General features: G+C 30.8%; 1 protein-coding gene across 2 annotated transcripts; it reads left to right on the top strand.

Annotated features, from left to right (window-relative positions):
* The first annotated feature begins 1,384 nt into the window (after positions 1-1,384).
* Positions 1,385-15,532, top strand: LOC134694958 (glyoxal reductase-like). Of its 2 annotated transcripts, none has more exons than XM_063556079.1 (8): positions 1,385-1,504; positions 6,388-6,569; positions 6,951-7,079; positions 8,350-8,457; positions 10,015-10,233; positions 10,926-11,073; positions 14,081-14,172; positions 15,356-15,532. In XM_063556079.1, the coding sequence occupies exons 1-7, from the start codon at positions 1,433-1,435 to the stop codon at positions 14,144-14,146; spliced, it is 924 nt and encodes a 307-aa protein (XP_063412149.1). In that variant the 5' UTR covers positions 1,385-1,432; the 3' UTR covers positions 14,147-14,172; positions 15,356-15,532. The 2 variants fall into 2 exon arrangements, with proteins under 2 accessions (XP_063412149.1, XP_063412150.1); XM_063556080.1 differs by having other exon boundaries at positions 1,393-1,410; positions 15,356-15,528.
* The last annotated feature ends 205 nt before the right edge of the window (positions 15,533-15,737 follow it).

Genomic DNA, 15,737 nt, shown 5'->3' with positions numbered 1-15,737 from the left:
GTGTTATTGAATCTGAAGACAACATCTTACATAAAGATGAGAACTCTAACTGTAAAAGCACCCGTTCGGAACTATGCCTTATCCTGACTTAAAAATTCAGCATACCATCAAACAAATATATATGGCAATAAAACTTTGAATTGAATTAAAAAAAAAATACTGGATCGCACTGGCTGGTTTCTGGAAATTATATTGTACAAAAACTCGTATTTTCTCAGTGATCTGAGCATCGGGCAATACATACATGTCCTCCTATTCAAGATTCTTTTTATTATGTTATTATTCAAAAGAAAATTGTAACATTGGGAAGTGTTTATAGACCTATTTAGAGTAAAATTATTCACTCTTATCTTAAATGTTTATTTTTTAATCATTGGCTAATGTCTATGATTCGTAAAATTCTAAGACGGTTTGAAAAAAAATAAAATTCTCCACTTAAATCGTTTCTTTTTTTTAATCCTCACCTCAAAGTTATTGATGTCTATTAACCACGGATAATTTTGCTGATGATACCTTTTTTTCAAACTGCACATACCCTCGACCTATATATATTTAACAACATAATGATGGAACATATTACATGATATCATATTTTTTTTAGGAAAAACATAGCCCCGCTTGACCAGAGTCCCACCACTTTTAAGGATTAGGCGAACTTGTCTAAAAAAAAAATTAAAAGATTTTTCAGCAAGAAAAAAAATGAATTGTGAAGATGACACAACTTACGCCACTCACGTTATATACCATTCTATATTCTATTCTATACCGCGTAACATCTGTAGTACAGTTGTTCGGAGGCCGGAATCATTCTATTCCGTATGTCTAGTATATAGGCTGTCCCTGTTCTATCCAAGTAACTAAACCATTCAAGGCCGAGTTACTTGATTGATATGAATCAGTTTGTTAAAATTAACTTTCACGTCAGTTATTTTTATATAGAAATAACGTGACGGTTCCCAAATTCAGCACCTATTTTGACAGTTTTTTTTAACTACTTTTTTTATGATCAAAACAACAATTTCCATTTAGTGTTTATTTTGTAGTCCTATCCTGCTTTATTATATAGGTACATCAATTTGATTTTTATTCCATCTGGAATCATAGAAAAATTGGTCTGAACTAACCTCCAAACCATCAATAATTCTGAAATGAGGAGTACCCAAATTGCATCCATGCTTAAATTCGTATCGTCAAATATAATACAATATTACATTTTAAGCGTACACATGGAGCATTTTCTTTTTTTAAGTTTAATTTGTAACAGTTATTCTTCTTCTTGTAGTCGTTATCTGGTTATCAATGGCCATGGTGATCCATTCATGGAAAAGGAAACGCATGAACCATAGAACAGAAGTAAACATTTTATCTCGGTTACTATCCCCTACGATGAAGTGACTCCCGAAAAAAAATGTAATTTAGAAAATATTGCTTGATGATTATACCTAGTTGTCCTGTTCAACAATTAAGTATCGGAGAAAATCTTTACAATGCAATTACTTGGATGGTATGTGAAAAATTCAATCAAACACATCGTATCAAAAAGTCAATGGTTTATGTGAAACATTCTAATAAATTTCTGGTCATTTTCGGCACCTGTTACAGTCAAATCGGGACTTGGTTAATTCATCACAAGCTATTTTGGCACTCATATACTGTGGATTCATTTATTTTCGTGGGTATCAATTTTCGTGGCTTGATGAAATCTTACATTTTCGTGGATAGTTGATTTCGTGGTTTTGTCCAGGTCTGTATGCAACCCAATAGCAAATTTGTGATTTGTTGAACATTTAAATTAGTGGTTCACCAGTACCAATTAAAACCACGAAAATTGGTATCCCACGAAATATAATGAATCCACAGTAGTTAATCATGATTTGTAAGTAAAACTTTTCATGATTTTTTAATATTTTCACTCGACTAGTCTTTTTTTGTTGATGATCAATGTTTACGTTGGCACATCATAAACAGACACTTTATTCTTCTGAAGCCATTAATCATTAATTAAATAAAATCTATACACACTGGTTCCCATCACAATTCAAAACATTTGTCGTCACAATTAAAAAGTGATTGTTGCTAGACTTCAGAAAGTAATTCTGGTTAGATTTAAGGTCATTTGGAGGCAAAATACATCAATTCTAAAGAGCAAAAGGGTAAATATCTTTATTTGATGTCATGGAAACTTAGGCACAAGTGCAGACAACTTATGACAGATTTTAAATGTATGATTTGTCATTGTTTTCTGTCATTGTCTGTCATAAGTGCACACTCATTTGCCATACATGTAGAAACTGGTAGATATACAAAACCATTATATTACATTTTAATGAGATATTTGTGTTCAGACCAGTTCATGCAGTTTGGATTGAATTTCCAGCTTTTAAGGCTTTGAAAACAATATTTTAATGCCATGTTCTAATTACGATAAAACATATAATGGACCATAATTTGGTATTCGGCCTTTGGTTTCTTTTTGTATCCTTTTTTATACGACCGCAAATTTTGAAAAAATTTTCGTCGTATATTGCTATCACGTTGGCGTCGTCGTCGTCGTCGTCAGTCGTCGTCGTCGTCGTCGTCGTCCGAATACTTTTAGTTTTCGCACTCTAACTTAAGTAAAAGTGAATAGAAATCTATGAAATTTTAACACAAGGTTTATGACCACAAAAGGAAGGTTGGTATTGATTTTGGGAGTTTTGGTCCCAACATTTTAGGAATTAAGGGCCAAAAAGGGCCCAAATAAGCATTTTCTTTGTTTTCGCACTATAACTTTAGTTTAAGTTAATAGAAATCTATGAAATTTTGACACAAGGTTTATGACCACAAAAGGAAGGTTGGTATTGATTTTGGGAGTTTAGGTCCCAACAGTTTAGGAATTAGGGACCAAAAAGGGACCCAAATAATCATTTTTCTTGGTTTTCGCACCATAACTTTAGTATAAGTAAATAGAAATCTATGAAATTTAAACACAAGGTTTATGATCATAAAAGAAAGGTTGGTATTGATTTTGGGAGTTTTGGTCCCAAAAGTTTAGGAATAAGGGGCCCAAAGGGTCCAAAATTAAACTTTGTTTGATTTTATCCAAAATTGAATAATTGAAATTCTTTGATATGCCGAATCTAACTGTGTATGTAGATTCTTAATTTTTGGTCCCGTTTTCAAATTGGTCTACATTAAGGTTCAAAGGGTCCAAAATAAAACTTAGTTTGATTTTGACAAAAATTGAATCAGTTAGGTTCTTTGATATGCTGAATTTAAAAATGTACCTAGATTTTTTAATGTTGGCCCAGTTTTCAAGTTGGTCCAAATCGGGGTCCAAAATTAAACTTTGTTTGATTTCATCAAAAATTGAATAAATGGGGTTCTTTGATATGCCAAATCTAACTGTGTATGTTGATTCTTCATTTTTGGTCCTGTTTTCAAATTGGTCTACATTAAAGTCCAAAGGGTCCAAAATTAAACTTAGTTTGATTTTAACAGAAATTAAATTCTTGGGCTTCTTTGATATGCTTTATCTAAACATGTACTTTGATTTTTTATTATGGGCCCAGTTTTCAAGTTGGTCCAAATCAGGATTCAAAATTATTACATTAAGTATTCTGGAATAGCAAGAAATTTTCAATTGCACAGTATTGCACAATAGCAAGAAATATCAAATTGCAGAGTATTGTGCAATAGCAATTATTTTTTTCAATTGGAGTTATCTTTCTTTGTATAGAATAGTAGTTGAATCAACTTTAATCATTGTTTTATACAATATACAATGTATTTTCATTTTTACTACCAACTGATAAATTAAAACAATCTTTACCATTCAGTGATAACAAGCACTTTTTATAACATTTTAATATTGTATGATGTATTTAAATGAGCAGTTATTGTTGCAAACTTCATTAGAAATTTGAATTGAAATCAGTACATTATAACTTTAGTATAAGTGAATAGAAATCTATGAAATTTAAACACAAGGTTTATGACCATAAAAGGAAGGTTGGTATTGATTTTGGGAGTTTTGGTCCCAACAGTTCAGGAATTTTGGGCCCAAAGGGTCCAAAATTAAACTTTGTTTGATTTTGACAAAAATTGAATCCTCGGGGTTCTTTGATATGCTGAATCTAAAAATGTACTTAGATTTTTAATTATTGGTCCAGTTTTCAAGTTGGTCTACACTAAGGTCCAAAGGGTCCAAAATCATAATGTGACATAAACCTATGTTGTGTCAACTATTTAATCACAATCCACATTTAAAGCTGTATCAAACTTAAAAGTTGTGTCCATACTTGTCCCATCTGTTCAGGGTTCTACATCTGCGGTCGTATAATGCTGCGCCCTGCGAAGCAACTGGTTATAAGTTCTAAAATTTTAACTTTTATTTTGTGGGTTGTGTTGGTGTTAGAATAGTATGAATGGAACAATTGAGTTTTTCGAGAAAAAATTAATACATTTTGATTCACCGTTTACGTGACATGAAACCAAACAGGAAACCAATCTTTATTTTCTTTATTTTGCACAATATAATTCAAAAGGCATAAATAAACACCATTACTAGTGTTACTTGCTTCATGTTAATATTTAAAATCTATTTTCAATGTTTAATATATTAAAGTTTTTTTTAAACCTGACAGGAAACCATAAGAAACCGAAAGCATTTTTTTAGTTTTATTTTATTGCAAAATCTGCTTAAAATAATCTGAACAGTATACTTTTTCTAAAAATCCATCTTAAATGTAACAGTATTATAAAACTCCTAAATATGTGCTTGTTTAGAAAACAATTAGTACAATTTATTCAGAATTTTCCATATTTTCTTCATTGATACAGGATACCATAATCGTTGTATCTTGATGTTTAAGCCAAAAAAATGTATTTATATTTGGTTTTGATATTCCAGTTATATACAATTTATTCCAAATCATTGGCAATGTAACATTCTTTAAATCCAGTAAAGAAAAACACTTTTAACTTGGAATTAAAATCTTTAAAATAGGCACAATGTGATACTTGTGACCTGTACACCATCTACATGGTTTCCACATTTTAACCTACTTTAGTGGGCTAAAATCAATAAAGTACTTCCTTTCAAGTCATGCATGGTAAAAGTTTACTTCTCCTTTGACAAGTTTATTGCGTTTCTGATAAGTGTTTGCAGAACATGAATAAAAAATATTAATTAAAAACTATGACAAAGATTCCAACTTTGTACATTCCAAGTGTAACGGTATATTAACATGTATTTTTTATTAAATTATATTTATTCACCTAAAATATCCAGTAATATTTACTGCTGAAGTTAAATCAATCCAACGAGCATTGGTACAATGATAAGAGACGTAATTTCGATTGATTTTACCAAGGACTCTTCACGTCATTATCGGGAATCGAAGTGTGTTCTAACGTCTGTCAAATATGAAATCGATTTTGTCAAGTCATTGGGCATTTATTTTCACACAGGATCGTATGTAACATTATGCACATAGGAAAAATAACAGACCACCGGCGCAATCTCTTTGACAATTGTATTTTCCTCTTTTAAACAAGACGAAACATGTCTACAGATTATGTTTGCTAACATCCCGTTGGAAACAAAAACAATGTTTAGACCTAGTATTTCGTACATCCGGCCGTAATGGCGTTATCACATGTTAGTCACATGTTTTACGTATGACCGGAAATGATTAGAACTTAAGGACAAAAACAATTTTAATAAATAACTGGACTTCTGTTTCGTGTGAAATGTAACGTATAACAATAACGTAATTTTCTTACTTAATTATTACGAAGGTCAAAACAAGAATGTAAATCATCTCGGATTTACCTGTTTGAACATCTCGCGAGAGTTCATATTTGCATATTGTTTTTAAGAATTCTATTACAACAAAGCAGATTACATCATCTAAAAATTGCGTTACGAAATCGGACACAAAAATCAAGCCACTGTTCTTACATCTGCTACATAAATACTTATAGTTCTCGGCATTTTCTTCTCACTATTCTTATTGGTCGATGTTCTTTGTTATTTGAAAGCAAAAGTTACGAAGTTGCCGGTGACGATTATCTATAAATCAGTCAGCGTTATGCTCTTCGGAAGCAAAAAGTAACGCGAGAAACGACACAAAATACGGTTGTAGAATCTTTGAAATTCGTATATTTAATTTTTTTTTTTAGGGTAGAGTAGCATTCACTTGTATGTTTATAAAAATAATGGCACCTTTAGATGTAGTTACAACTTTTCTTAAAGTAATTCACATTTTATCACTTTTCTATAGTTATAGGAAACGGAGCCCAATAGCAAATTATGGTCCATACAATGTATGTATTAAGCCGAAAAGATAAAAAAAGCATTCTAACAAACAGTACAATTATCTCCTCTATAATTTTTCATTGTAGACATTCAGTTTGGCAGGAATGGTGACCATGGCAACCAATATTGACTCTGTAATCAATTTGAATGATGGAACTACAATGCCCCTATTTGGTTTGGGAACAGCATGGACAAATGAGTGTTCACAGGCAGTGTCATATGCCATTGAACAGGGATACAGAATGATTGATACTGCTCAGAGATATGGGTAAAATATACAAAAAAATGTTGTTGGTTTTTTTTAGACAAAAGTACTCTTGAGATATGCCCTGGAAAAAGGTTTGTGTTGAGCTGTTGTTTCTTTAATTTTAATTTGTATAAGAATGACAAGTTATGGGGGATGAAGCCAATTCAAAAAGGAAATATATATTGCAATAAAAATTATTCAGCTTACCATTATAAAAAATAATTTGACACCTTAACAGTATTATTAGTACCATGAATCAATTACTGCTTGAAAATGTATACCTTGCAATGCATACATTTAGAAGATGCTTACTTGTATATTATAAGGGTACATTGTATTTAAATACTTTCAAATATGCATTCTTTGAGTTTGAAATGGAGGAAAATACTTTTTTCATTACAGGAATGAGGAAGATGTAGGTAAAGGCATAGCTATGAGTGGTAAAGATAGAAAAGATCTATTTATAGTAACAAAGCAATGGCAGAATGGACATGATGCATGTATTCAAGGTTTACAGAGGAGTTTAGTTCGGTAAAGACTTAACAAATTTTGTTTCATTGGCAATTCCATACTATATCTCCTTATTTTATATTATTATGATAAACACAGGGTTCTCACTATACATGTATAAAAGTGAGTCCATGAGTCCTGGACTCATTAAAATAAGTGTGGTCACATCAATTTTCAAACTGGTGAGTCCAGTGATGCATCAAGGTTGTAAAATATCTCAATAATTTGGTTTAGACACACATATCATCATGTGATAGCAAAAGTTAAAAAACTGTCTCAAGTTGATGTTATTTGTGACTCTTTTTTGTCATGGGAGACTGAAAAAATTAATCATTTGCCAATTTGGTGATAAAATTTCTTCTTTTCACTCTCATTACTGTTGGACTTGCCATGGCCAGAAATGATGAGTTCCTGGACTTGCTTTCAAAAAGCCTTAGGGAGAACCTAATTCAAGTCCTTATTGTGTTGATCTAAGCATTCTTGGCATTTAGTAGAATTTTGCTCATCTATCTGAAGTTTTATATACAAAATAGGAAAGACAATACAAATTTTTGTATATATATATATTTTTATTATTAATCAGGTACCAATTTTGGGGGATTCTGTGGTTATAGATAAACCACAAATTTAATGTTTAAAAGAATTTTTATATAGGCTTGTATGCAATATTGAGCAAAACTCTGAAATCAAGTTTTCACGAAAAATACAAATTGTCTTTATGCACAAAATTGATACCCTCAAAACAAATGAATCCACAGTAAAAAGGTTTTACTCTTGATCAAAATTATCTACCAGAATATTTAAGTAGATAGATGTACTGCATTATTCATTTAAATATTATTAAGTGTAAATCAAAAAATGCAAATGTCAGAGGGGCTAAAGATACCAATATGGGTCATTCAAACTCATAAGTCAAAAATAAACTGACAATGCCATGGCTAAGAAATAAAAAGACTAACAAACAATAGTACACAAAACTCAACATGAAAAACTAAAGACTGAGCAACATGAACCCCACAAAAAACTGGGAGTGATCTCAGGTGCATGCTCTGGAAGGGTGTGCAGATCCTTCTTCACATGTGGCACCCATACAAAGTGAATTAATTATTAGTTAAATTTAAGATAGAAAATAAATGGGTTTTATATACCTGTTCAAAGGGACATAACCCATTATGTTTTTACTAGCGACCTCAATAATAAAAAGACATATCAAACATTATCAACCAGAATTAAATCCACCTTTCTGTTATATTTACCAAATATTCAATACTTTGTGGATTTGTATTTTCAGATTAGATACAGATTATATAGACCTGTTTCTGATTCATGGACCAAGAGAGGGGAGAAATGTAGAGACTTACAAAGCCATGTTGGAACTAAAGAAACAAGGTTTGGTCAGGTGATCTGTTGTTTGAAATACATAGGATATTTGGTTGAGACTGGTTAGGGTTAGAGTTAGGTTGAGGGTTAGGGTTGAGGTAAGGGTAAGGACCAGTTCAAGTACAGTTGTGACTGAGAAATTTCAAAATGTATAAAAATCCCTCCTTTGGATATGTCTATAATCTTGTTAATACATATTCTCTTTTATCTAATCTTTTTTTAAAAGAATCTCCATAAGGGCTAAATTTCCCTTTCAATGTTAATATAACTTTACAATGCTTGGCCCATTAAACAATAAACAACTATATGGTTTAAAGAATAGTATAGTTAAACTAGGATATGTGCCCACACACCACATTTTTATAACAACCTATTTTTTCTAATTATAAATGTAGAAATTATTGTGTGCATTTATTATTGCAAATTTTGAAGATTGGACACAAAGGCTAGATTATTTATAGCAATTTCAGGAAAATTTGCATACGAATATGTTATCAGATTTTATAATATGATTCCTATTATTGGGATGTTACAAATTTAAACATTCCAAAACCTAAACTGTTTGATTTTTAACGATTTAATTCTTATGTAAAATTAGTTTTAATTGATGAAAGTCAGACATACATATTTGTAGGCTATGATATGCAATTATGAAGTGTTAATTTTATCTCCTCATAATTTTTATATGAAAAGAAAAATAGAAATAATTTCATATTTGGCCTGCTTTTTCATTTCATAAGAACTAATTCTACAATTCAAAGTACATTTTCCTAAAGTGACATGTTAACGAATGGTTAATGCCCAAATTAACACCTTTCATGATTGTTAATTTGTCATTCAATCTCAGATATATTAAAGTGTCATTTCCTCTGCCACAAATTAAATGATTTTCAGTTATTCTTAAAATTTCTACCAGAAATATTGTACAAAAACTAGTAATTTTAAATTTATCCTGACTTTGCTCACACTATAGAAGTCTAAATAGCTGACATCCATTACTGTTGATTTTATCATGAGCAAACTTTAGGTTAATAAAATTCTTTTTGAATATGGGATATTTATCAATTGAATATTAAACTAACAACTAAAAAAAACCATCCAAGGACATCAAAGCGTTTTAATCAAAAGACAATACCAACCAATATACACTGGCCAATTTCACCCACAGAATCTTGCATGAAATTCACATGAACATTTCCCCTCAAATGAGCTTATGCATGAAACTGGTATGATTTTTCAAATAAAGTTATTCAAATTTTCAAATTTATCAAAATTATGTAAAAAAACAAATTATTTTTTTTGAATGTTCATGTAAAAGTCATGTGAAAAAATTCATGTGAGATCATGTGATTCTCAATTCAAGAGAATGATAATTTTCATGTTGTTTTCATTGGAGGTGATTCTCACATCACATTTTTCATTTGAATTGCATGTGAGATTCAGGTAAATTCAGGTGAGCAAATTTTAACTGTGTTATTATAAACCCATGTCAACATGGTTGTAAATTTAAGAGATTTTCAAAAAATATTTCATTAAGACTAGTGAGTTTATATCATTATACATTTCTATTTTCCAGGTCAGTTGGGGTTTCCAATTTCAACATTCACCACTTAGAAGGTCTAAGAAATGCAGGATTACCAACCCCATCGGTTAATCAGATTGAACTCCATCCATGGCTTCAGCCAAGGGAGATAATTGATTATTGTAAAAAGTATGACATAACTGTCATGGGTTATTCCCCTTTGGTGAAAAGCAAAATGTTAAAAAATCAACAAATCTGTGATCTTGCTACAAGGTAACTTATTCATCATTTAAGTAATTTGCATTGGATTTATTTTAGCTGTTAATATACAATATGAAAACAAATTCCATACAATCTTCAATATTGTTATAAAAGATGTTTTGTATTGAAGAAACTTCTGACATCACCGATTGTTAATCAGGTATATTGTTGATATTGTTTGTAATATGCCATATGTAAACACTGTTCATGTATTTGATTAAACTGATGAGCCTTACGCCTAAAAAAGTTATGAAAGAATTTGAATTTGAATAGCTCCTTGTTTTTAACACTAAGTAAGTAAATTTGAAATCATTTCTTATTAATTATTTTAGATTTAAATTTTCAAAAACTGCCAAGTCAAACATTATCATTAGTCTTGATTTAAAAATTTGCTGAAACCATTCTGACCATTACATTAATGTCTAAACCATTTAAGACCTACATGTAGTCATACAGGCTATTGGTAATATCTGAGCACTTTCCTTCAACTATATCTTTTCAGAAAATAAAGTTAAGGACATAGATACTTTTTAAACAAATGACTTTTAAAACTTCCTGTTTACCAAAATATTTGGACCGAAGTATCATCATTGAGCAGTATCTTCACTTGTTTTATTTTGTTTAAATTATGATTTAATCATTAACTAAAATATAATAATCATACAAATTTGTCCATCTTTTAATCATTGATAAATTCTTTATAGGTACAATAAGACAACTGCACAGATTTTAATTCGATGGAGTGTGCAGCACGGATATATTACCATACCAAAGTCTTCTAAACCAAACAGAATAAAAGATAATATGCAAGTTTTTGATTGGACGTTAAGTGAAGATGACATGGATTATCTTGTAAGGATTATCTTTATGTATAAGTGTTATGAATTTTAAATATAATGCTTATTTCCAATAAACATAGAACAAGTTAAAATTTTGGTGGGTTAACTCTCACTGTTCAAGAATTATGCTCCTTTATAATGTTTTTTTTCTAATTCCTGTTATTTATCCCTTTCTGCACCCATTGTATAAAAAAATGTAATCAACATGTGGTTCATTTGATTTCAGTTCTTCATTGGTTTAAATCTGATTATGATGTCTTACTTTCTTGCTTTCCTCTTTGTTTCCTATTGTTATCTAAGAGTGCTGAAACTGGCATTAAAACAACAACAATCAAAATGGTGAAAATGCTTGAATCAGTATTGTTAATGAATTGTTTTCTCAGGAATTAGATCAGTTCAATTATTTTTTAATCGATATGATTTATTTTCAATACACCATTATTTTTATGCCCAACCTACGATAGTAGAGGGGGATTATGTTTTCTGGTCTGTGCGTTCGTTCGTCTGTCTGTTCGTCCGTCCGTCCGTCTGTCCCGCTTCAGGTTAAAGTTTTTGGTCAAGGTAGTTTTTATACGACCGCAAATTTTGAAAAAAATTTCATCGTATATTGCTTTCACGTTGGCGTCCTCGTCGTCGTCGTCCGAATACTTTTAGTTTTCGCACTCTAACTTTAGTAAAAGTGAATATAAATCTATAAAATTTTATCACAAGGTTTATGACCACAATAGGAAGGTTGGTATTGATTTTGGGAGTTTGGGTCCCAACATTTTAGGAATTAGGGGCCAAAAAGGGCCCAAATAAGCATTTTCTTGGTTTTCGCACTATAACTTTAGTTTAAGTTAATAGAAATCTATGAAATTTTGACACAAGGTTTATGACCACAAAAGAAAGGTTGGGATTGATTTTCGGAGTTTTGGTTTCAACAGTGTAGGAATTAGGGGCCACAAAAGGGCCCAAATAAGCATTATTCTTGGTTTTCGCACAATAACTTTAGTTTAAGTAAATAGAAAATAATGAAATTTAAACACAATGTTTATGACCACAAAAGGAAGGTTGGTATTGATTTTGGGAGTTTAGGACACAACAGTTTAGGAATTAGGGGCCAAAAAGGGACCCAAATAAGCATTTTTCTTGGTTTTTGCACCGTAACTTTAGTGTAAGTAAAAAGAAATCTATGAAATTTAAACATAAGGTTTATGGCCACAAAAGAAAGGTGGGTATTGATTTTGGGAGTTTAGGTCACAACAGTTTAGAAATTAGGGGCCAAAAAGGAACCCAAATAAGCATTTTTCTTGGTTTTTGCACCCTAACTTTAGTGTAAGTAAAAAGAAATCTATGAAATTTAAACACAAGGTTTATGACCATAAAAGGAAGGTTGGTAATGATTTTGGGAGTTTTGGTCCCAACAGTTTAGGAATAAGGGGCACAAAGGGTCCAAAATTAAACTTTGTTTGATTTCATCAAAATTGAATAATTGGGGTTCTTTGATATGCCGAATCTAACTGTGTATGTAGATTTTTAACTTTTGTCCCTTTTTCAAATTGGTCTACATTAAGGTCCAAAGGGTCCAAAATGAAACTTCGTTTGATTTTGACAAAAAATTAATCGCTTGGGTTCTTTGATATGCTGAATCTAAAAATGTACTTAGATTCTTGATTATTGGCCCAGTTTTCAAGTTGGTCCAAATTGGGGTCCAAAATTAAACTTTGTTTGATTTCATCAAAAATTGAATAAATGGGATTCTTTGATTATGCCAAATCCAACTGTGTATGTAGATTCCTCATTTTTGGTCTTGTTTTCAAATTGGTCTACATTAAAGTCCAAAGGGTCCAAAATTAAACTTAGTTTGATTTTAACAAAAATTGAAAACCTTGGGGTTCTTTGATATGCTGAATCCAAACATGTACTTAGATTTTTGATTATGGGCCCAATTTTCAAGTTGGTCCAAATCAGGATCTAAAATTATTATATTAAGTTTTGTGCAATAGCAAGTCTTTTCAATTGCACAGTATTGCGCAATGGCAAGAAATATCTTATTGCAAAATATTGTGAAATAGCAATTTTGTTTTTAATTAGAGTTATCTTTCTTTGTCCAGAATAGTAAGCAAGAAATATCTAATTGTAAGATTTTTTTTTATTTGGAGTCATCTTTCTTTGTCCAGAATCAACTTAAATCTTTGTTATATATACAATATACAATGTATATTCACTTTTTACTACCAACTGATAAATTAAAATAATCTTTACCATTCAGTGATAACAAGCAGTTTTTTTACATCTTAATATTTTATGATGTATTTAAATGAGTAGTTATTGTTGCAAACTCCATTAGAAATTTTAATTGAGATTAGTTTTGGAATAAGGGAAAGGGGGATGTGATTAAAAAAATTGGGTTCAATTTTCTCATTTGAAATTTCATAAATAAAAAGAAAATTTCTTCAAACATTTTTTTGAGAGGATTAATATTCAACAGCATAGTGAATTGCTCTAAAAGAAAACAAAAAAATTAAGTTCATTAGAACACATTCATTCTGTGTCAGAAACCTATGCTGTGTCAACTATTTAATCACAATCCAAATTTAGAGCTGAATCCAGCTTGAATGTTGTGTCCATACTTGCCCTAACCGTTCAGGGTTCAACCTCTGCGGTCGTATAAAGCTACGCCCTGCGGAGCATCTGGTTGATGAAGCTGAAGTACAATCAACTTGAAACTTAGTACACATGTTCCTTATGATATGATCTTTCTAATTTAAAAGCCAAATTAAACTTTTGACCCCAATTTCACGGTCCACTGAACATAGAAAATGGAAGTGCATGTTTCAGGTTAAAGTTTTTGATCAAGGTAGTTTTTGATTTAGTTGAAGTCCAATCAACTTGAAACTCAGTACACATGTTCCCTATGATATTATCTTTCAAATTTTAATGCCTTATTATATTTTTTATCCAATTTCATGGTCCATTGAACATGGAAAATGATAGTGCGAGTGGGGCATTTAACATTTGTTCCCTTTATGTTATAGGATCAAAATAACGTTGAAGAGATAAGGTGTGCCTGGGATGCTATCAACTCAGAATGGCATGGATGAAAATCATTCAGAAAGAATTATGCATGGTAGGTTTATTTAAAGATAATATACAGTAGATTCATTAATATTTGTTGGATATCAATTATTTGTTGATTTCATTGATACAGGGGAACCACGAATTCCAATGTTTAATTAATTTCAAATTTCCCAAAGAAGTATATGCACACTTTACAATGTTAACCAAAACTACGAAATCAAATACCTAAGAAAATGCATATTTTCCATAACCAACTAAAATCGGTACCCACGAAAATAAATAAATCCACAGTTATACACTCCAATCTCGTTATCTTAAAAACAGACAGCACAGTGATATTCAAGTCAGTTGAGGATTAAGTGAAAAAGAGTGTGAAAACAATCAAGAGAGGCAATTCAATATGCACTTGGTAAAACCAGTATTATTTGTATATCTGGTTTATCTCAATATCATGCCTGTGTTCACGGACATCAATCACATTCATCATATGAGCAACAGTAACAAAAACATCTTACCATCTTAAATGTAATAAAAACAAAATATACACCTTATCGCTAATCCCGGCTGACCCGGCCGCTTAAAGTTTAGAGGCATACAACAATCACTTTTCCAATGTGGCATCAGATATTTTGTTTTATGACGTCAAAATTTTACAGGAACCTGTGATATCCAGTAATGGCGGACAAATAGCGATAAGGTGTATTCAGCATGTCAAAGACATTTAATCTTGCTGCAATTTTTGTGAAACCATGATACATATTAATTATAGTTCACATTGTTTATTATATTATCAGACCACAGAGGTCAAGTCATTTGAATTTTAAGATTCATCAAAATTAAACTCCCTCAAAGGAGCAAATTAATAAAAAAAATACTGTTATTTAAGGTAAGGACCACATGTTTCAAAAAGTCATGTTGAATGACGTTAACGATGATTTTCAGTGCAGGACAATTAAATAAACATATCTTTATGGTGATAAAAAATAATCAGCTGACTTGACAAATCATAGTAGATTTTGTCCAAATAAATGGTAACAAATAATTATTTGAGATGCCTGACCATTCAAGGTAAGGATATTTTAACAAATTTGACAAAAATGGAAGTCTGAAATGACTGTTTAACGCCTGATGGTAAAGAGCATTTCTCATGAATGTCCTTACAGGAATAATTGTTGTATTTTAATTAGTATTTTGTGCTTTCTTCTTCATTTTTTATTATTTTTAATTTACAGATCTGTTTTCAACACAATTGTCCTACATAGTGAACAGTGATATCAACAGTGAACATTTTCAAAAACTGACGCAATAAAAGAGTTTGACTGGACCAAAGACCAACACAGATAATATTTTTAGCTACTCTTTGATGTATTTTGCCAATGATTTTTGAACTGTAAAATTGAATGGGTTTTCTTGTGATAAAAAGTCTGAATGAAATAATTACATGAAGTATTTCCTTTTGGATTTCTTTTTAATTGCTTTGAGAAACTATAAAAGTATTTTGTATGTCTAATATATGCTGTAAATTCATGATTTTTTTGCATTTTGTTACTGTTGTGAAGACGGAAACATTTTTTACATTTCTGTTTTTTAAACATTTGAATATCTATCATGTGT

Source organism: Mytilus trossulus, chromosome 13 (assembly GCF_036588685.1).
Source record: "Mytilus trossulus isolate FHL-02 chromosome 13, PNRI_Mtr1.1.1.hap1, whole genome shotgun sequence".
NCBI classification, from domain to species: Eukaryota; Metazoa; Mollusca; class Bivalvia; order Mytilida; family Mytilidae; genus Mytilus; species Mytilus trossulus.
This window is presented reverse-complemented; position numbering and strand designations above follow the sequence as displayed.